General features: G+C 43.6%; 1 protein-coding gene across 3 annotated transcripts in view; it reads left to right on the plus strand.

Moving 5' to 3' along the window:
- The window catches only part of ZNF341 (zinc finger protein 341), a 28,773-nt gene extending 16,931 nt beyond the window's left edge, over positions 1 to 11,842 (plus strand). For all 3 annotated transcript variants that reach the window (XM_056844348.1, XM_056844350.1, XM_056844349.1), the window contains 8 exons: positions 139 to 329; positions 3,837 to 4,030; positions 5,595 to 5,803; positions 6,827 to 6,923; positions 7,154 to 7,286; positions 8,190 to 8,301; positions 9,349 to 9,419; positions 11,318 to 11,842. In XM_056844348.1, the coding sequence (XP_056700326.1) occupies positions 139 to 329; positions 3,837 to 4,030; positions 5,595 to 5,803; positions 6,827 to 6,923; positions 7,154 to 7,286; positions 8,190 to 8,301; positions 9,349 to 9,419; positions 11,318 to 11,835 (1,525 nt within the window). In that variant the 3' untranslated portion in view covers positions 11,836 to 11,842. The remainder of the gene's footprint in view (positions 1 to 138; positions 330 to 3,836; positions 4,031 to 5,594; positions 5,804 to 6,826; positions 6,924 to 7,153; positions 7,287 to 8,189; positions 8,302 to 9,348; positions 9,420 to 11,317) is intronic.
- Positions 11,843 to 22,743: the final 10,901 nt, after the last annotated feature.

Below are 22,743 nucleotides of genomic sequence, written 5' to 3' on the forward strand. Positions count from 1 at the left end.
GAGAAGACCTTTACTGGCAGGTAGGTTGGTATGTGGGAAGGCAATTCTCCTGTAATAATGACCAGCGGCGATGTTACTCCCCTATGGATTGACTCCATCTTCCATCCTCTGATGTGTTATCCTATTGTTTTTCTTCAGTCACACAGGGGAGAAACCATTCCAGTGCATTGTGTGTGGTCGTGCCTTTGCGCAAAAGTCCAATGTGAAGAAGCACATGCAGACGCATAAGGTGTGGCCACCGGGAATTGGGTGTACCATCTCACGGAGCTCTGTCACTGTGCAAGTCATGGCACTCAACCCCAACCAGCAGGAGGATGAGGAAAATGCAGGTGCCTTTCTTACTAGTGGGATGGCCCGTTGTCTAATGACCTGCTACCCGAACCTCTGAATTACGGTGCTTCCTCTGGCACCTGCTTTTCTTTCATTTGCATGGTTCCCAGAACTAGGAGCCCTGGAGAGTTAATTTCCATCTACTAGTGTCTTTCTAATTTATGAGTGTACAGGTGTGTCTGGATAGCAAATATTCGCACCCAGCCAGGGTGCGAATGCTGCCACAGACTATATCATCACTAGTATCACCCAACTTTGTTCCTAAGATTTGGTTGCCATACATTAAAACTGTCCACAGAATAGGGGGTGTGTATTCAATGACTGCCCTGACCTGGATGGCCCAGGCGAGCCTGATCTCGTCAGATCTCAGAAGCTAGCAGGGTCAGCCCTGGTTAGTATTTAGATGGGAGACCACCAAGGAATACCAGGGTTGCTGTGCAGAGGAAGGCACTGGCTAACCACCTCTGTTAGTCTTTTGCCATGTAAACCCCAAAAGGGGTCGCCATAAGTTGGCTGCTACTTGAAGGCACTTTACACACACACACATTCAATGACTTGAGTGCTTTCACACTGTGACATTATTCTGATTCAAATGTGTTTCCGCCTCACGCTTCTCCTGGGCTGTACATACCAAGTACTCCTCACCTAAAACAGGACGAGAGGGACACATCCACTCCATTAGTACAGGAAGTAATTAGAAGCCAAGAGGGTTCTATACCAAATTGTGTGTGTGTTAAGTGCCATCAAGTGGCTTCCAATTCATGGCGACCCTATGAATCATTGCCCTCCCAAATGTCCTATCGTTAACAGCCTTGCTCAGGTCTTGCAAACTGTAGAGTCATTGGTTCTTGTAGGTTATCCGGGCTGTGTAACCGTGGTCTTGGTATTTTCTTTCCTGACGTTTCGCCAGCAGCTGTGGCAGGCATCTTCAGAGGAGGAACACTGAAAGACAGTGTCCTCTCGTGGGATTCTTGTGACTGAATATAGCACACAGTAGACCTCCTTAACAGTAAAAATTCTGTGTACACAGAAATACAGGTGTACACAGAAATACAGTGGAGAGAATTTTTATATGGAACTACGTATAATTACTTGAACCACCAGTGCAGTCTGAAGAGATGGAACCAAGTACAGGTTTATTAACGTCAGTGAGAGCTAGGTCTTTTACACAAAGCATGTCTCTGCTAGGGCTGTTGAAAAAAAATTCTGTAAAATCCGGATTCGGCAAAATTCAGCCTGTTTTTATTTGGGAAATGCCGAAGTCCGAACTCCCCCGCTTCGGGTCCATGCAATTTGGCATGAGATCCGGAGTTCGGGAAAAAATTCGGCCGAATAAAGCCATTAAAAACACAATCGCGCCTTTCGGCGGCTCCGGGGGGGGCATTTTTGGGGGTAGAGGTCCCAAACTTTCAGCGTAGCTTGAGGGGACCCTTCTTGCAAGAATCCCCAGGTTTTGGTGTTTTTTTTTTTTAATTTTTTAAATTTTTATTGATTTTTTAATAAAGGATACAAAAAAAGAAAGAAAAAATATGTATATATATAAAAAGAAAAAAATAAACAATACAGAAAAGTATGTACAATGCACTATTACGGCCAGAACTAGTACATTAATGGTTACTATCTATTCTTTAAAAAACAGAGGCCCATAGTGCGCCATACCCAACCACCCACCAAAGTGCCCTTCACCATTGGACTTCCGGCGAAGTGTTATGACAGTAAATAAAAACAACCTGTTAGTCTATTTCTTAATTAAAAATCACATTAAACTATAATTCGTTAAATATACCTTTAAAATCCGTTTTTGCCAGTTTATCCCAATATGTGGCGGCCTTTAACCAAGTATATTTAAATTCGTCCAAATCTTTACCATGTAAAGAATCTGTAATTTTTGCCATCCGCATATAGAACCATAATTTTTCTCTCCATTCTTTAATTGAAGGTTTATTTATTTGCTTCCATTTTTTAGCAATAACAATTCTTGCTGCAGCAAAACTATATTGGCATATGACTCTGTCAGCTTTATCTAAACCTTTTTTTGGAATTCCCAATAAACAAAAAGCAGGGTCTTTTTTGATTTTTACTTTGATCAAATTATTTGTTTCATTCAAAACCAAGCACCAAAATCTCTTAATTTTTTTACAAGACCACCATACATGCATAAATGAAGAACCCCCACATTTTGTAAAGATTGGGTCAGGGGGGCTGAGATATGGGCCCCGAAAAGGGTCCCCCCTCCTTAATGTGCATCTCTGACAATGGGGTTTGCAATTAGCAGAGCTTGCCGCCCACTCCTGAAGCTCCCAGCCCCAACAAACAGCTGAGCTGCGGGGAGCAAGGGCGGGGCAGGTGTGAAGAAGTTTGCAAACCATGCAAAGCAACACATTTGCAGCCATGCAAACCATGCAAAGCAACACATTTGCAACCATACAAACCATAAAAAGCAACATGTTTGCAACCATGCAAAGCAACACCTGACACCTGGGAGTTTGCAAACCATGGAAAGGGACAGAGGCAGCTAGCTATGCATAAGGAGCAGGAGGGGTGGAATTTCCCCTTTTGCATCGGACTCAGGACCAGGCAAATGCATTCTTTAAGTCACAATTTGAAAACCAGTTTTGAGCAAGCATCAAAATAGACCTAACTGATCTTATGAATGAGGGAAAACCTGAGGACACACAACTGAAGCCTCCCCCCCTCAAACCAGGGAGAGAGAGACTCGAGGGGGCACATGTCCCCAGGCAGATTGGGCGAAAGCCCCCTTTGGCTTCCCCACCCACCCACCCACAGAAACTGCTCCCTCTCCACACACACACAGACTCTGCTTCCCCCACACAGGAGAAAAATTATAGAGAAAAGCCCTAAAATGGGTCTTACTGTGGATGTCTTCTGTTCCATCTTCTTCGCACCTGCCCCGCCCTTGCTCCCCGCAGCTCAGCTGTTTGCTGGGGCTGGGAGCTTTGGGCGTGGGCGGCAAGCTCTGCTAATTGCAACCTCCCATTGTCAGAGATGCTCATTAAGGGTGGGGAAGAAGACCCAGCTTGGCCACCGATTGGCCGCAGGAGAATGCTGCTTACTAACTGATGGTTATGCTGGTGCGCCAAACCCCGAATTTGCCGAATTTATTCGCCGAACACCCCGAACTCGCTGAATTCGGCTCCCCGTTTTCCCGCCTTTTTTGAGTTCAGTTCCATCCAAACTAAAAACCGCCGAATCAGGGGAAATTCGGCTGTTTTTCCGGTTCGGGACGAACCAAATCGACAGCCCTAGTCTCTACCTTTATACTTCAAAACAGAGGCCTAACTCCTCAGTGATAACCCAAATGTTTTTAAAAATGAAATGCGCAGTAAGGAAAAGAATTTCCCTAGTTTTGCATTTTAGAGGCAGTCAGCAGGCTCTGACTGCTAGGACTATACATGCAAGGCTGGTTTTCACTGGTCATTTATGCTAAAAAGCACTCTGCCCAGGACATTTTTCATACCGAGATTCTAACAATTCTTTCCCTCCAGGTTTAAACCCAGCGGCTAGAAACAGTCCACCCCAGCCTCAGGCCATGCCTCCTGCAGAAGAGAGTGAAGCCAGCAAGCTAGAAGCCAAACAAGTTGTCTTGATTGACAGTTCATATCAGTGCCAGTTCTGTCCCAACAAATTCAGTACCTACTTCCAGCTGAAATCTCACATGACTCAGCACAAACACGAGCAGGTGGGTACAGAGTCAGCTCCCCTTCTTCTGCTTAGTTCTTCACCTCCCTGCATGATTTAACAGAAGAATGAACTGATGTATGTATATGTATAATGGAAGCGGGTCACAGAATCCAGCTTTTCTTTGTTGCAAAAGCTATGCTACTTTGGTTCAGGGTTTTGATTTCTTATAGCACAGTATAGGGAACAGAACTGTGCATATACTGAGTCAGACCAATAATAAGACTAGTCAGTACTAGTCTTGCATGCCCAGGGTAGTTTCGATCGCCACTTTGGGGTCAGGAAGGAATTTTTCCTCCAAGCCAGATTTGCCAGGGATTCTGGAGGAGTGGGGGTTTTTTTGGCCATCTTCTGGATGTGGAGTAGGGGTCAATGGGTGTATGTGTGGGAGGTAGTTATGAATTTCCTGTATTGTGCAGGGGGTTGGACTAGATCCTGGTGGTCCCTTCCAACTATGATACTGTCTTCCATGACCTCCAGCAACTCTCTGGCATCCTTTAACAGGAGATGCCAGAGACAGAAGCTGGCCACTGGTGGGAGGTAGGGTTGCCAGATACAGGCTGGGAAACTCCTGGAGATTTGGGGGTGGAGCCTGGGGAGGACAGGGACCTCAGTGGAGTACAATGCTATAGAGTCCAGCCTTCAAAACATCCATTTTCTCCAGGGAAACTGATCTCTGTAGTCTGGAGATGAGCTGTAATTCCAGGGGATTTCCAGAACCCACCTGGAGACTGGCATCCCTAGGTCAGGTGAGGGGAACGAGAGCTTGTTCTCTGTAGAAGAGCTACATTCAGTTCCCGTAGCACCTTAGAGACCAGCAAGATATTCAGGGTATAAACTTTCAATAGGCAAAACTCTGTTAAGGGAGCTTTGATACTCAAAGGTTTATAACCTGAAAATCTTATTGTTCTCTAAGGTGCCAAGGGACTTGAATCTAGTTCATGCAGAGATATACAGGCAGTCTCCTCAGTTAATTTATATGTTGCTTTTCTGCCTCCTTGAGGCACTTACAAACCACTGAATGCAGACAATTAAAATATCATAAAGCATAACCACATTACTCCATGAAAACTACCACTACCACCACTTCTGTAAATTCATTCAAAAGGCTTCTGGAGTAAAAACATCTTTAGCCTATTCTGGAAGGCCTGTAAGGATGGTACCCAATGCATAGGGTTGCCAACCTCCAGGTACTAGCTGGAGATCTCCCGCTATTACAACTGATCTCCAGCCAATAGACATCAGTTCACCTGGAGAAAATGGCTGCTTTGGCAATTGGACTCTACTGCATTGAAGTCCCTCCCCAAACCCCGCCCTCCTCAGGCTCCGCCCCAAAAACCTCCCACCGGTGGTGAAGAGGGACCTGGCAACCCTACCAATGCACTCCCTGAGGAAAGATATTCCATATCTTGAGGGTGGCAACTGATTGGGCCCTCTGAGGATGGGTGTTTGGAGATGACAGAAGCCTTTGCTTGTTTGATGAACATTTCCGTCAAAACAATAGTGATTCTTCCGTGGCACCATTTTGGAATGACCACTTCTGTCCTGTTCCCTTTCACATTCAGGTTTACAAATGTGTCGTGAAAAGTTGCGCGCAGACATTCCAGAAGCTGGACTCTTTCCTTGAGCATATCAAGAATCATCAGGAAGAGCTGAGCTACCGCTGTCACCTCTGCAGCAAGGACTTCCCCTCCCTGTATGAACTGGGCGTCCACCAGTATTCCCACAACCTGCTGCCTCAGCACAGTCCCAAGAAGGATATGGCCGTCTACAAGTAGGACAGCAAGGGCAACAGCGATTTCCCATTCTGTGTTTGGAGAGAGCCATGCCTCGTGATTTCAACTCTGATCTTGTTGAGTTCATCAAGGATCATGTTAATAATGCAGTTAGGAAAACAACTGGTGCTGTTTGTTTGTTTACATCCTCCTTAGAAACTATTTTTTTGATTGAACAGCTTAGGTAGCTGGTCTCTGATCGCAGACTGGGGAACATTTTGATGATAAAATGTTGGTTTCAAATTTTGAAGGGTTCTTGGCTAATTATGAAACCAACCAGGCTTTACTTATATGTGTAGGGGTCTCTGGTATCAGTGACAAATTCGGGGTTCTGTTTTCCTTCTGTCCCGCTAGTCACAATCCACTCTTCATTTTTTACTTTGTTTTTAAAACAAATGCACTTTAGTTGGCCAATTAAAAAAGAGAGCTAGTACCCTAAACATTTGAAGGAAAGAGATTATTTATGTATTGCATCTTAATCTCAACTTTCTTCCCAGAAACCAAACGTGGTGTGCATACCTCTTCCCCACCTCCCAATTTTATCCTCACAACAAACCTTTGAAGTGGGTTGCCCTGAACCTTAGTGATTGGTGTAAGGTCACCTTACTGAGCTTGATAACCAAGCAGAGAATTGAATTCCAATCTGCCATGTCCAGGCCCAACACTCTAGCCCAGTGGTTCCCAAACTTTTTGGGCCACTGCCCCTTGGTTCCACAAACTCAACCCCAGCGCCCCCTACCCTATCCAACAACACAGTTGAAGGAGGACACCTCTAGTGCCCCCCTGCTGCCCCCTTTCTCTTAGTGCTCCCCTAGGTAATCCCACTGCCCCCCAGGGGGTGATACCGCCCACTTTGGGAACCACTGCTCTAGCCTCTATGACAGACTGGGTCTCATGGGTATGTCTGCTTTTTCTTTCTGAAATTGTTCTTCACAAAAGCTAAGATAATACAAAATTGTGAACAGCCACCTATAGGCCTCGGTCAAATAAATAACACCCCCCCACTTTCCCTCCTGTTTCAGATGTGTCAAGTGTGTAAATAAATATTCCACCCAAGAAGCCCTGGAGCATCACTTACAGACAGCAACACATAACTTCCCCTGCCCTCATTGTCAGAAGGTAGGCAGATGGTCTGATTCAGTTGACATTTTGGGGGTGGGGGTGGCTGCTTTTCATCACCCATTCTTCTCTACACCTAGCCTGTTTTATTTATTTATTATTTAAATTAGATAGGTGTTGTGCATCTTCATTCTGGAGAACTGCCTTGAGAAAAAATGTACTGACTTTGCCAGGGGCAAGTCCCTCCCTGGTGATCCTGTCCTTCACTGTCTCCTGTCTTCTTCCCATAGGTGTTCCCCTGCGAGAGGTATTTGCGACGACACCTCCCTACACATGGGGGTGGGGGCAAGTTTAAGTGCCAGATCTGCAAGAAATTCTTCCGCCGAGAACACTACCTCAAGCTACATGCTCACATTCATTCGGGTAGGTGTTTGCTTGAAGCTCCTGTCCAGTGAACAGAGCACCTTTGTGTTCTTAAGGACATACAGTTCCATCTTTAATGGTTGTTAGTATATATGAAGCTGTCTTAATACTGAGTCAGACCAATGGTTCATCTGTTGCCTATGGAATGCTCTTCAGGGTCTAAGGCAGGTCTTACTGCGCATTCCTGAGAGGAATGCCTGCGCCTGGCTTAGGAGGCAACCCAGTGGCGTTGCCTCCTAAGGAGGTGTCGGCGGTGCTGGCGCAAAAAACCCATGCAACCCTCATAGGGTTGCACGGGAGATATGCCAGCAAAAAGCTGGCATATTTCAAGAAAAAAGGGCGTTCCTGAGCCGAAACGCCTCAGGAGGCCGACTAACATCGCCCCCGCCCCCCGGAACACCTCCCGGCTCACTGCCGCAGCCTGTGCCAGCAGCCAGAGGCTGGCGGGAGTCTGCGGCAGCGGCAGCGCCCAGCGCAGCCGCGGCAGTGTCCAGGGACCGGCATCCAGGCCTGCAGGTCGAAGCTGGAGCCACTCACGCTGGCGTGTGCCTTCCGGGCACCGGGATTGTGGGTCCCTGCACCGGCAGAGGCCTTTGTCGGCCTCCTAAGGGCGTTGGGCTCGCCCGCCGGCGCACCTCAGGAATGGGCTGTTATGATCTTTTAACTGAATATGCGGGACTGCACTTGGGGAGAAGCAGGTGCTATAGTAACGAAACCATCATCCCTTTCCTTAACATAAATATGCAGTTGCCTTATGTCAAACCATTGTCCATCTCGCCTGTTTGTCTGGTCTGACAGGGCTCTTCAAAGCCTTGGGTAGAGGAGGCATTTACCCCAGACAGCTACCTGACATCATTTAACCTGTAACTCCTTTGTTCTGTCCATGTCTTTTTTTCTGTGCAGGTGAAAAGCCTTTTAAATGTTCCGTGTGTGACTCGGCCTTCAATAGGAAAGATAAACTCAAACGGCACATGCTGATCCACGAGCCTTTCAAGAAATACAAATGCCCCTTCTCGTAAGTACCAAGCAGCCCACAGCAGCCAAGAATGGCACCGACTTTATGGATAACACTGGGGATAACCTTAAGCTTTGGGAAGCAAGGTGCCTCTTGGTCTGCTGTACAATAGCTAGCATTAGGGCCTTTAGAGTGTTTTTGTGTACATAAAATATAATGTTCTGTGTGATACCAGAAAGTTGCAGCCTTTGAAACATGCACAAACAGGAGACCAGGAATTGCCTTCTGACCTTCGTTGGCTCCGGGATCTTAAGTGAGTCGATCTTTTTCTCTTTGTGCCAGTCATTGCTTTTCAATAATATGGCAGCCATATTTTTCTGCCCTCATTGTTCAGTAAGGAACGCTTTCCAAATGAAAGAACTGGGCAGTTGATTGTGGTTGTCGCTGTAATGACTTGTGGTTCTAAAGGTGCTTTCGGATCAGGTCCTTAATGATAGACGTGATTTTTCCATATCTTCCGTTCACTCCATTTTGCGCCTTCCTGGCTTCCGTCTTTGCTGTCTTTCAGCTATTATTTTAGCACCCCAGCAAGGAGGTTTCTTTTTTAAATCTCCCTCTGTTGCACATGGGTTTTCTTACTTGGCTGAGTTATTTGCTGTGCAAGCCAGGCACTTCCCTTAGTGATGTGGCTGTATTTTGCTTGATGCACATTGTACTACAGATTGCCAGGATGAGGATAGTCTTCCTTTGCTTGGCTAGTTAAATCTGGTGTCTTTTCCAAATATTTAATGAAGTGTAAAGTTGCATCTCCTTTTGGCACATTTTTGAGTCAGTTTTTTGACTGGGCAATTTTTGGAAAAGCTCTGCAGAAAGAAAAACAGGATTTCCATTGGCAATCAAATGGCATCTGCATTGCTGTGCTGTTTTTATTTTTTTACCGTGTTAAGGAAGCCTTCAAGAACTGTTCTTCCATTTAAATCAAGAGATGCACCCACTGATTACCATCTTGCTATTAAGAACGGGGAACTACATCCAAGACCCTTATCTGCATCATTCTCCCACTGTCATCATTCTACATCTGATTTTTTTTCCTCCCTGTTATTCTAGAAATCATACCGGCTGCAATAAAGAGTTCAACAGGCCAGACAAGTTGAAAGCTCACATTCTCTCCCATTCAGGTAAATGAGCTTTGGCTTTGACTCAGTCCTATGCTGGAAATGAAGAGTGGATCACCTAATTGTTGAACTACAAGAGACCATTGATTCTCTTGGCTTTGTTTCTCAACTACAGCAAAGGTGGGGAGCAGTATGTAGCTCAAGCTGTGAGGATTTATTACTTCCCTTTTGAGCGGTGATCAAGATTAATCTCATTCTATCTGCTTGTGGGACTGAATAGCCCATCTGAATAGCCCATAGTTAGTACATTGAAATTGCTAATCTAAAATCAATCCCTAGAAGCCAAAGGCATCAAAAGTCTAGTAAATCATGCCTCTTCCCTCTTTCTGTAATACTTGCAGTTTTGTTTAGGACTTCTCCAGAGCAATGAGGTTTCATGGCTTCCCATGCAGAACTATTGCATGTGTCCTACAGATTGGGTAGGAGGGTGGAGGATGGTTGTGTAGATGGAGAGTGATGGCTGTGAATAGGAAGATGGTTTCAGGTGGGTAGCTATGCTGGTCTGCAGAGGAAGAGGAAGATACGAGACCAGATATCTGACAGAGGGACCCTTGACCCTCAAAAGCTTATACTCTGGAAATCTCGTTGGTTTTTAAGGTGCTACTGGACTCAGATCTTGCTATTCTATGAAGTCTCTGGTTCAAACCTCAGTTCTACCAAGAGTACACTAAAAGAGCCATCATAAAGAGCAGGAGGCTGTCCTCAACCAGGGCTAGGGCTTTTTCAGCCCTGGCCCCAGCCTGGTGGAACTCCCTTTCCAATGAGACCAGGGCCCTGCAGGATATGAAAGCTTTCCGCAGGGTGTGTCAAACAGAGTTATTCCATCAGGCCTACAGTTGAGGGCAGGTACAACTGTCATCTCTATGCTGGTCTCCCTACTCCTTCCCTCCTATTTTATTACCAACTGATATATTGGGGGTTTCTGGCTATTCAGAGGCCCTGCAGTAGCCTTATGCTACAAATGAGCTCCGTTTGTTATAGCATTATTATATAAATTGGGATTTGGAATTTTACTGATGTTGGATTAAATTTTGGTGATTTTGTAATTATTTTAATGTATTATTGTATTAATTGTATGGATTTTTGTTGTTGTGAGCAACCCTGAACCTGGCCTTGGCTGGGTACCGAGGGTGGGGTATAAGACCAAATAAATAAATAAAATAAGCAAAGTTACACACTTCTGAGTCCATTAAAGTCAATGGGCTTGGAAGGGTGTTATTCTATTTAGGATAGCACTATAGGTAACCTTAAGACAGCTGCTGCCTCTTACTTAAGGCCCAGGTTTTTAGGAGTAGCAATGATTGGATGAATTCTTTCCAAAAATACACAACCCTTGATGTCCTTAGAGTTACCCTTATAGACCACTGAAAAAGACAGTATGGATGAAACACGTTTTGTCCTGTATGACTTGTCATGGTAATACTACTTACAATTTGTGTATCTGTTACATGACTTGTTTTATCTGGATTGCATATGTTTCCAAAAAATATTTGATTACTTCCTCAAGCTTTTGGGTTAACTGTCCTTAAAAAGGAATTCATATGATAATCTTCACGGGGTGGCCGTGTTAGTCTGTCTGTAGCAGTAGAAAAGAGCAAGAGTCTAATACCACCTTAAAGACTAACAAAATTTCTGGTAGGATATGGGCTTTTTGTGAGTCATAGCTCACTTCTTCAGATACAGCTAGAAGTGGGCTGTGACTCACGAAAGCTCATACCTTACCAGAAATTTTGTTAGTCTTTAAGGTGCTACTGGACCCTTGCTCTTTTCGTATGATAATCTTGTTTGCTAAACTGAAACTCAAGAAATGAGATCCTTGCTTCAAAATCATAATGCTGGGCTCCATAACCACAGCCAGTGAGCCTTTTATAATGAAATTTGTTCACTGCATTCTTGTGTAGGGATGAAGATCCACAAGTGCCAATATTGTAACAAGGCCTTCAGCCGGCGAGCCCATATGGTGGAACACCAGCGCTCCCACACTGGCAACTACAAGTACCGCTGCCCTACCTGCAGCAAAGGCTTCACCCGCCAGAAGTATATGAAGGACCATAAGTGTCGGCTGACTTTGCCCAAGGACAAAGACCTCCCGATCAGAAAGTCCCAGAAGAAGTGGGGCACTCGCGGGCGCAAGGTGGGACTTCCTCTTTCTGCTCAGTTGGCCTTGACGGAACTGAAAGATGTCTCGGGCGGAGAGGCCCCTCAAAAAGGTGGCCCCAATAAAGAACAGTTTCCAGACTCTGACACAGTCCTGTCCATTGTGGTTGGCAGGACAGCATCATCGGCAGAGCCGGATCTTGGCGACCCCAACCAGCGCAATGGCATGCCGTCCAACCTTACCCTGGCTGAGTTGCAGCCTGGCACGGAGAGCCCATGCACCATGTTGGCAGTCCCCGTTTATATTCAGGCTACTGACTAACTGAGGAATTCTGTGTCTCGTGTCTGTTTAATGGGGCAGGGATTGGGGAGAGAAGAGTCGTCTTGATGTCCTACTGCAGGGGATCACCAATGCATGGGGAGGGGTAAAATGGCTGCAGTGAGGCAGCATTCTTCCAGCAGGTGCTAGTAAGGAAGACAATGACAGTTACAGTCCTGTCCATTCCCCCCCTTTCCACATGAATTGGTCTGATACATCTATTAACAAACAGCAAGCTGTGAAAGGTATATCCGTATTCTCTATATGTTGACCTGGTACGATGCTCAGTGGTTAACAGGGTCCCCGGTGGAACAGCCATTTGAATCACTGACAAATTTTGCAAATAATTCCAAGACCAGAGGGATTTAAAAAAAAAACATATTGTACTGCATCTCATTTGTGGTTCCATTCTGAAATTTGTATTGCCTTCTCTTTGGACGGTTGGCCTTCCCAGCGGCAAGCAGCAGTCCTTCCTACTGGAAGAAAATTCATTATGTGATCCTTCGGGACAATCATTCATAAATATTCTCATAGACACATTGTACAACTCTCCCTTTCTGATGCGTATCAAAAAGGAAAACTGTTCAGTAGAAATGCAATGGAGCAATTCAAACACCTTTCCCTCCCTCCCAGTAAAGTCACTAAGATTTGTAAAAAGACTGCAGCAGCCTTGCCTGAACGATAATGTCTGTCTGAGTACATGTTTGGAAGTGTATGGGGAACGTGTAGGCAGTGAGTGCCCGGGCTGTGAAGAAAGGCAAGGGCAGACCGAAGAGCCAAGGATGAATACTAAACAATATGAAGCACTGTTTGGTGAAGTGGTTAAGAGTGTCAGACTAGCATCTGGGAGACCACTTGTGCCATGGAAGCTCACTGGGTGACCTTTGGCCAATCACACTCTCTCAGCCTAACCTACCTCACAGAGACGTTGTGAAGATAAAATGGAGGAGAGGAGAACTATGTAAGCCGATATGGGTTGCCATTGGGGAGCAAATAAATTAAAAATTAAATAAATATATATTTTTTTAAAAATCCTGCCCTTAGAGCCCTTTAATAGGGCTGTCATTTTTTGACATACTCTCTAGTTGTAATCCATCCCCATTTAGATTACATGAACCAGTTAAACCATCATCTCTTACGGAAGAGTCATTCCAAACCTTTAGCACCCTAGGGTTTAGTTCATTAAGGGCAGCAGCCTGTTTTCATTTTCTTTCAGACAGCCCATTTTTGGTGTGTCAGATCATCTAAACCCTCCTCATGGCACCACCACATCGTCCACACCCTGAAACTGCTAACGCCTGTCTGTCTAGCTGGGCCTGTCTATGGAATGGGCAGCATTTCAGGAAGTTGTATCTTCGAGGGCCTGGACATACTACCTAGCAACCTAATGTTTTCTTCCAAGACCATAAACTGCATTTCCCAACACTGTTGGTGCTGATGTGAGCCATGACTGCTGGCTCCTCCCCTGCAACATCTACTAGCTTCTCTGGAAAGTAAGAGATGTCTGCAACCTTTGCATAAGGCAGGCAAATCATATGGTAAAAACATTTGCCCCAGACCCATCCTACTGCATTGGTCTTGATTATATCTTTGCTACTACAAGCCCTCCTCCCTCAGATCTCACAGGGATGCTCAGTTTGAGAGAATATCAGATCATCATCTATGGAATGGCTCCTTTCTAAGTGATTATTCCCCTTCAGCAACCTTACATCCTCTTCCTCCAAGACCCTGATTCTCCATGACTACAGAGGAACTGTCAAGTAGGAAGCAGGAAACCTTTGGTATACTTGCCTACATACCTGTCTGCCTCAGTTTCCCCGGGTCCGCAACATTAGGCTCAGGGAAACGAGATCTTTCCCAGAGCCAAGAAATTATTGCACAAAGTACAAAGCTCATGATCTCTGCAGCAGGTAGACAGCCATATGTGTGACCAGGGCTGCAGAGGGACGGGGAAAATTGGAAATCTGCACAACCTTTTACATGAGAACTGGCTTTTTTTACTTTTAAGTGACACTATGTACAGCACACTGGATAGCCATTTGCTTACTAGCTTTCTACCTTTTTCATTGTGTTTTAAATCATTTTAGTGTAAAGGTAAGTTGATTGAAACAAGGGGCTGGACCCAAAGGTGCTCTTCTGCTGGCATTATGGCATTTTCTCTGTCAGGGTGGCACTTGGTTGGCAGAGGAGTGGGGTGAATTTTTGCTGATTCTTTCCTGTGCAGACCGCCCCTTCACCACCACCCCCAGTGTCTCAAATGTAAGGAGGTTGGCTTCTTTGACGCAAGGAGAAGGTTATATATCTCATCAGATCTTGGAAGCTAAGCAGAGTTGGCACTTGAAAGGGAGACCACCAAGGAAGGTTCTTCAAAGGAAAGCGATGGCACACCACCTCTGTTTTTCACTTGCATTGAAAGCCCCTTGCTAAGGTCGCTGTAAGTCGGCTGCAATTTGACGGCATTTTACACACACACTTGGAAATGACTCTCTTTTCCTTGAGCCCTGAAAGCTGCTGGCTATCCTTTACCTAAAGAATATAATGAAAAGGTTGTTTTGCTATGTTACCCCAACTGATAATCTTAGATTTTTACATTTGTACTCAAGCAATGATCAGGGATTCTTTATCATCCCTTAGTTAAGTTTGGCTTAAATTCCTCCTACTTGCAATTTGTGATAAATCACAGCAAAAAGATCAAGATAAAGTTTGCATGTATTGAACAACTTAATCATGTTTGTGGGGAGAAACGATTGTGCATGTATGAGCACATAAGGTTTTGCTACAGATGCCCTTCTCTGACCACCACTACCTCTCAACTGCTGTTTGCCACATAATTTAAATGCCCCAATTAGACAAATTTGGTTGTGGGCACATTCTCATGATGCCCCATTGAAATAAGTGTGTGTCCCCCCCACCCCGTGTCTATCAAATGTTTTTAAAACTTGCTTTACCTTTTATCTATGTCCTGGGGTTTGTTTATTGTATTATCCTGGGCACACGATGCACTCATGATCTGGTGTTTTAGCAGTGGAGATGAATTGCAATTTGCAGATCTCACAAACAGTTTTGCACATGTCCCAACATGATACATGCTACTAAGTGTGCAGGTGCAAAATGCATGTACCCTGTAGATCAAGGGTGTCAGACAAGGCCAGTGGGCCAGATCTGGCCCCTTGAGAGCTTGTGTCTGGCCTGCGAGCCAGCCAAGGCAGCCACCACCACTCCACTCTCAATCTAGGCTGGTGAGGTATGGACCTAGGGTTGCCAGGTCCCTCTTGGCAACTGGATGGAGGTTTTAGGGTTGGAGCCTCAGGAGGGCAGGGTTTGGGGAGGGGAGGGACTTCAATGCCATAGAGTCCAATTTCCGAAGCGGCCATTTTCTCCAGGTGAATCGATCTGTATCGGATGGAGATCAGTTGTAATAGAAGGAGATCTCCAGCTAGTACTGGAGATTGGCAATCCTATATGGGCCGACCTGACCAAGTGACATTTATATAATATCTGGCCCTCGTAACAATTGAGTTCGACACCCCTGCTTTAGATCATTTAATTGCTGTATCTGCACAGTAGGGTTGCCAACTGCCAGGTAGTAGCAGGAGATCTCCTGCTAATTCAACTGATCTCCAGCTGATAGAGATCAGATCAACTGGAGAAAAATGGCCGCTTTGGCAATTGAACTCTATGGCATTGAAGTCCCTCCCCTCCCCAACCCCGCCCCCTCTTCAGGCTCTGCCCCCAAAATCTCCCGCCGGTTGTGAAGAGGGACCTGGCAACCCTACTCACAGTCACTAAGAGAGGGTAGATGCTAGTGATTTTGTGCTCAACAATGACCTAAGCATGATCTTGAGGCAATGCATGCCTTCACCTCCAGTGATCAAGAAAATGTAGTCCATAAACTACTCAGGCACAAACGCTGCTACAATGCATAAATCACACTTTTTAAAAACAAAGGCATGACCTGTCCATGACCCACACAAGCAACTCTTGCACAGAGGTAGGATTGATCAGTAAAGCATTGGAGGCTAACCAAGAGCAAAAACATTTAAGGTTATGAAGTGACTAGCATATAAATGAGTTTGATCATGCTACGTTTGAATGATTGCACTTGCAGTAAATTTCTCAGAACGCCTGACAATGACTGCATGCTGCTAATATGGCATAAAGAAGCACTCAAGATATATGTCAGATTTAATTAATGATGGGTAAGAATTCTTATTAAACACTCAAATAATCAATGGGTGTTTGGGAACACTAGCAAAATGTGCATCTGTACATGTGTACCCAAAGGTGCCTTCTCCTGTCCCTACCAGTCTTTCCAAATTACAACCCTTACCTTTCAGTAACTAGCCATGGGAGATGGCTCATGACAGAGAGGATAGGCCCCAGCCAGAGGCTAAGTTTACTGCAAATTATCTTCGCAGGCTTTCCTAGCATCCTGCAATCGTTGATGGGAATAATAATTACAGCCTCCCGAACTGAGTTGGAATACTGATAACACTACAATACCGCTGTGTATAGGACTGGCACCTAGCAGGAGATTGTGGGGGTTAGAGACCTTTCTGATTGTGATCATGCCAATGCCGTGACATCATTTGTGTTGTAGACTGGAAGTGACATCATCACATCACTGCAACTCTTCAGGGTTCAACAAAAACACTATGTAGGGTTAGCAGGTGTGTCCCCCCCCCAACTGGTGGGAGCTTCATTAGGGCTGCCAACCTCCAGGTAATGAAGGAAGTGCAAGATAGGCTGTTGGTAATAAACAAACAACACAATATTGTAGCAAAGTGTAACAAAGTGTATATGGTGCACAATTTAACATCTAAATATAGACAGACACAAAACTATGTACAAAAATATCTCATAGTCCAAAGGGTACAAAAGTCTGGTTTCAGAGTTAGGAAGAAGGTATTCTTCATGTAGAAGATGCTAGGAAGACGATCGTTTCTATTTAGTTAAAGCTTCTGTATATGCACATACAAGTATCCAAATTCAATCCAGTCTCTCATAGAATTGAGGAAACCAACTGTGTAGAATAATACTTTTAAGGTTCCAATGCAGGATACAAGTTACTTGCGTTATCCCGCTGGGAATAGTCAATTTGTCAGAATTGTCTGTACAACTGTGTATCGACAATGTTGTATCCTGCATTGGAACCTTAAAAGTATTATTCTACACAGTTGGTTTCCTCAATTCTATGAGAGACTGGATTGAATTTGGATACTCGTATGTGCATACATAGAAGCTTTAACTAAATAGAAACAATCGTCTTCCTAGCAACTTCTACATGAAGAATACCTTCTTCCTAACTCTGAAACCAGACTTTTGTACCCTTTGGACTATGAGATATTTTTGTACATAGTTTTGTGTCTGTCTATATTTGGATGTTAAATTGTGCACCATACACACTTTGTTACACTTTGCTGTTGTGTTGTTTGTTTATTACCAACAGCCTATCTTGCACTTCCTTCTTTACCTTTGGTAACAGTGCAGTGGTGTTCATTTTGGTTGCTCAACCTCCAGGTAATAGCAGAAGATCTCCTGCTATTACAACTGATTTCCAGCTGATAGAGATCAGTTCAACTGGAGAAAATGGTCGCTTTGACAATTGAACTCTATAGCATTGAAGTCCCTCCCCAAACCCCGCCCTCCTCAGGCTCCGCCCCAAAAACCTCCCGACCTGGCAACCCTAAGCTTCATTGTGGTGGGGCTGGGGTGACTGCTGCAATAATGCCACTTCCATGGTAAACCTGGGTGTACAGGGATGCTCTAGCCCATTCCTCCAAAAACACTACAGAAACATAGAGTTTTGGGAGGAATGTGCTAGAGCATCCCCATCACTTCCAGGATAAACCCAGAAATGATGTTAATCCCCCCTCCTCAGCTGGCCAGGTTCCACCCGCTGACCAGCTGAGGGTTGGCAGGCAGCCCCCTTAACTGGCGGGCAATTGCCCACCATTACCTGGTTCTGGCAACCCTAACTCTATGGCTTAACCATAGTGTTTTGAGCATAAATAATGAACAAATCATTTGGTACTTATTATGAGTGGTATGATAACACCCATGTGGATGGGAAAATTCAGATCTTCCCAGTGCCACACACATCAGTGCCATTTCCCCTCCTAGACCTTTATTGCACCAATTTCCCTGCCCCATGCCACTGCACAGCTTTTTTAAAAAAACAATTAAATATTGTTATAATGCTATAACATTATAACAATCTGTCATGCTTTCTGAATTCCCAGATTTCATTTTTAAAGATGCTCTATAGTCTATTCCCTTCCGTTGTGGAGATATTCCTTTCCCCTTTTATCTCCACAATGAAAGGGTCTAGAGATTTAAAAAAAAAGGAAGCTGGGGGTTCAGTGAACCTAATAGACTCATAATGTTATAAAACTATTGAATTGCCCATTTTTCAAACAAAAAAAGAAAAGAAAAAAGAAAGAAAAGAAAAAGGCCTGAGTACTATGGGCAGAGAATGGCCACTGCTAGCAGTCGGTGGACAGGAAAAATGAGGAGAAACCTGCTCTATGTAAGCCCCATTGCTGCTGTCCTGTGTTGGCCACCCCAGCGGCAACAATGACACCACAAAAGTCCCTCCCTATGTGGAAAACATCTCTGTCAGCTTTTCTAGTTATCATGTAAACAGACATCCATCACAATAGTTGACACCTGATGTCTTTTTGTGGATGAAAAAGGAAGCTGCTGCCGACAAGGGCAGAATGCTGTAAATGGTCTTCATAAAAAGCAAAGGGGTTCTTTATATAGGCTTCCTTGGCTATTAAAACAATTGCATTCCAATTCTATAAAAGTCAGTCGGGGCTGTTCAGACACATTGATGAGATTTTTCCTGAGAGAGTAAATCCAAGGTTTTATTCCACACAGCAGTCAAATCATGCCAGTATCTCTCAACAATATATGAATGCCTGTCATCTTGTCATGTTGCAAAGATGAGTTTTGGCACAAACAGATTCACTGCCAACCTAGGCTCAACTAAAGCCCTATAATTTTCAAAAATAGTGTCACTAGGATGGGGTCTGCTTCAACCCCTTTATTCCTCCCAAAGCTGCCTATACGAATATGTTGAAAGGTTGTGATGGCAACAGCATTGATGTTACATCCACATAACCATCCCAGAATCATCAGCTGAATCTGATGACTCCATTTATAGTATCATGACTTGTATATATCATGATTTAGACACCAAGTGCATAGATGTTGCTTTACACCACAATGTCAAAGTGTTTCATCAGTGACTGATGTATATGGAGCAGCACTGGACAGAAGCTTGATGATAGTGTCTTGTATACTTACAAATTAACAAGGAACAAAATGACCTTGTAAATATACATAGCTAATCCATCATATAAGGTTGTGAAGACAGTGGGTTTAAAAAAACAAACAAAAGCAAGTGATTTAAAAATATGTTTGGCTTGTACCAGAAAGAAATTGAAAAGCCTTTACTGTTTTTCAGTTGGTGTAAAGTTCCTTTAGAATCTCATGAAACACACCAGTGATTTTCTTGAAACAGCCAGTTTCTAGCGGTTTTTCTACATCATATAATATTCTTGCCATGTTTATCACAATAGAGTATGAGTATCCCCCATGTGATGAAATTAGCCAATAAAAATGATCACCTAGAGATTATGTGACTTCCATTATATAGGTTCTCGGGAACTTAGCTTCTTTCTGATTGTTTCTTTGGGTGATTACTGGATATTTTTGACAGCGTCAGGAGGCAACAGTTTGCTAAAAATGTCCTTGTGGCTTTCTCTGCTTGCCAGTAGTGAAGAGGCAATTATGTGGTTCTACATTGCAATCAGTTCTATTTTGACTGTGTGGAGAATGGAAGACCTGGTTGTTTCCACATGTAATAGTGAATTGTCTTTTATACTCTTTCCTTTCTAACCAACATTTTCAGTCAATTGTGATCACAGGGTAGCCCACTCTTGCATCTGAGAGAGATGATAAATGCAGCTATCTCAAAGTAGGTTGAATTGAGTGTGGTCTTCATGTTATGAGCTAGATGTCCTTCATGATGATATTAAATCAATGGCCGTTTGTAAAACTGTGATTTGGCTTGCAGGCAATCACTCAGATCCAGGCTTGCCTCAACAAATGCTAGTTTCATTTCATTCCATTTTGGCCAGGCATCTCTGAAGCTGTGGAATGAGTGTGGGGGATGCTGGAGACCAAGCTGTGATTAAAGCTGGGCTAAACTAGGAACCTAGGTTGAACCACAATATTTAAAAATAATATTACAAATATATATTTATTATTAAGTTCAATTGTGCTTTAAAAGAGTTAAAAACATAAACCTCTAAAGGTAAATTTCATACATATGAGGAATCAGAGAGCTGTGTGATGTAGTGGTTAAGAGCAGTGGACTCTAATCTGAAGAACCAGGTTTGATTCCCCACTCCTCCACATGAGCAGCAGACTGTAATCTGGTGAATCGGGTTGGTTTCCCCACTCCTACACCTGAAGCCTGCAGGGTGACCCTGGGCTAGTCACAGTTCTCTCCAAACTTTCTCAGCCTTATCTATCTCACAAGGTGCTTGTTGTGGGGAGAGGAAGGGATGGAGATTGTAAACCACTTTGAACCTCCTTAAAAGGTAAAGAAAGTTGGCATATAAAAACCAACTCTTCTTCATCACATCAAACAGTTAAATTGGTTGCGCAATAAAAACCACCAAGACCGTACGCATTTAGGTCCATAGGGCCTTCTTCAATGGTCACAATAGTGTATACTCATGTCTATAATAAATAAATAACATAATCCTTGTAACAGTCAATGCAGGTTGCATGTGAAACAGCTCATTATTAGGGCTCCAGATATAGATGAAAGTTAAATTAGGCCTGAACTCATCCTGGAGCTCCCAATAAACCCCATAAATAAACATAATGCAACCATGCTTCTATTCGCTGCACAACTTCCAGCATGTGTTCGTGTGTCAACTGGTAAAAGAAATCTGTGGCTCAACCTTCTAAGTTCCTAGCCTGTTTTATGGATTGGGTATAGCTCCCTTTGTTTTATTGGTTTAAAGGAAGATTAAACCATCTACCTATACTCATACTTTATGTGAAACCACAAGATTAACTATGGTCAATAAACCAACTTCAAATCCTGGTTTTAAATCCTAGTTTGACAGCCCCCGACTAAGGATGCTGGGTGACCTTGGCCTAGTCACACACTCTCAGCCCTGATCCTGGCTAATATTTGGATGGGAGACCTAGGAATACCAGGGTTGTGACACTGAGGCAGGCAATGGCAAACCATCTCTGAACGTCTCTGGTCTTGAAAACCCAACAGGGTCGCCATAGGTCAGCTGTGACTTGACAGCAAAAAACAAAAACAACACTAAAGATAATGAGTGGAGTGGCTAGTGTTCAGACAATGACACACACCAAAGTTAATTTAATTACACCATTATTTCATGATATGTCTGACCTGAGCTTGTATGCTGCGAACCAACTTGACTTTTTTACCTTTTTAGTTAATCAAATACAGTCTAATGATGCCTAATCCTGATGAGTGACGGGGGAGCCTTATCAGATGAACCAATTAATCCCTACAGAAATTCAGAACTTGGAATCACAGCTTCTGATAATGGGAGCTATAAAGAGATATATCCTCCACATACCGATGTGCATTCCTTTTAAAAGCTGTTTTAGCTAGTGCCTCTCTTCTGTCAATTGACTAATAAATGCTCATTGTGAGAAGAAAATACTTCCTTTTGTTTTTCCTGGTTGGGTTGCAAATCAATTTCATTTGACGCCCCCCATTATTTCTTGTGCTTTGAGAGAATAATTTTTCTCTGTTCTACGTTGTTCATGTTCTCTAAGCTTCTATTATGTTTCCCCTTAATCAACTTTTTTCCTAAGCTAAAAAGACCTAGTCTCATTCTTTGTTGGACCCCCCCCCCCGAATCCTCATTACTTGTGCTTTTCTGTATCTTCTTCAGTTCTTTGACAGATGTTTTCAGATGAGGAACAAGAACTATGCACTATGCTATTTTATTTCATTCATTTTATATTGCAGAAACTGGACATTTTTCAATGACAGTTCCACTATTCCCAAAGTCATCTTGATTACAGCTACATTTGATCCCTTTTGTGTATATTCAAGCAGTAAGAGTTTCTTACTTTGTTGTGTATCATTTTGTATTTACTTATAAATCTCCTCTGCTGTTCTGTTACCTGAGCTTGATTTGAATGTGAAGCTGGTGAGGCAGAATAACTTACCCGTGTGATCTTGTGGGCATCCATATACACATATAAATACATACGGTATGCTACATGTCTGATTCGCTGAAGAGCTGGATCAGATTTGTTGTGCTTTTATCACCTTGTAGAAGAGCTATGTATTTTAAGTTCCATGTTTCCCTTGGTAGATTTGATGAAAAACTGTATGCATGTTGGTCTTTGACTGTACCAATAAAGATTGATTGATGAAAAATTGGACTTGGCTCAATACAAAGTTTTGCAAACAAGAACCAATTGTTTAATTGAACTCTGGAAACCACCTGTTGCATGTTTCTGTTTACTGTTATACCCATGTGGTTGGTCATATGAAACTTTATTGTACTGTTTTATGTTGTGGAGGGTCTTGAGATAAATTAATTCAGTTCAAATTAATTTGTCTTATAAACTTTATTCCTGATTTAGCTCCATAAAAACCACATGGGTTATACAGGCAAAATCAAGCAGGGAAGTTCCTTGCTTTTGTCAATGTCATATTTAAATCACACTCTATTCACAGTATGAAGACAATCTTTCCAAACCCCACAAATGTACTTGGGATTTCATCACCATGAGAAACATGATGTAGACTGCACATTTCATAACCTCACTGCTCACCACTGACCCAGATCATTTGTGAGTAAGGCAACAGAATGGGCATTGAACTTCGTG

The sequence above is a fragment of the Euleptes europaea genome, chromosome 2 (genome assembly GCF_029931775.1).
Source record: "Euleptes europaea isolate rEulEur1 chromosome 2, rEulEur1.hap1, whole genome shotgun sequence".
In the NCBI taxonomy this organism is placed as follows: domain Eukaryota; kingdom Metazoa; phylum Chordata; class Lepidosauria; order Squamata; family Sphaerodactylidae; genus Euleptes; species Euleptes europaea.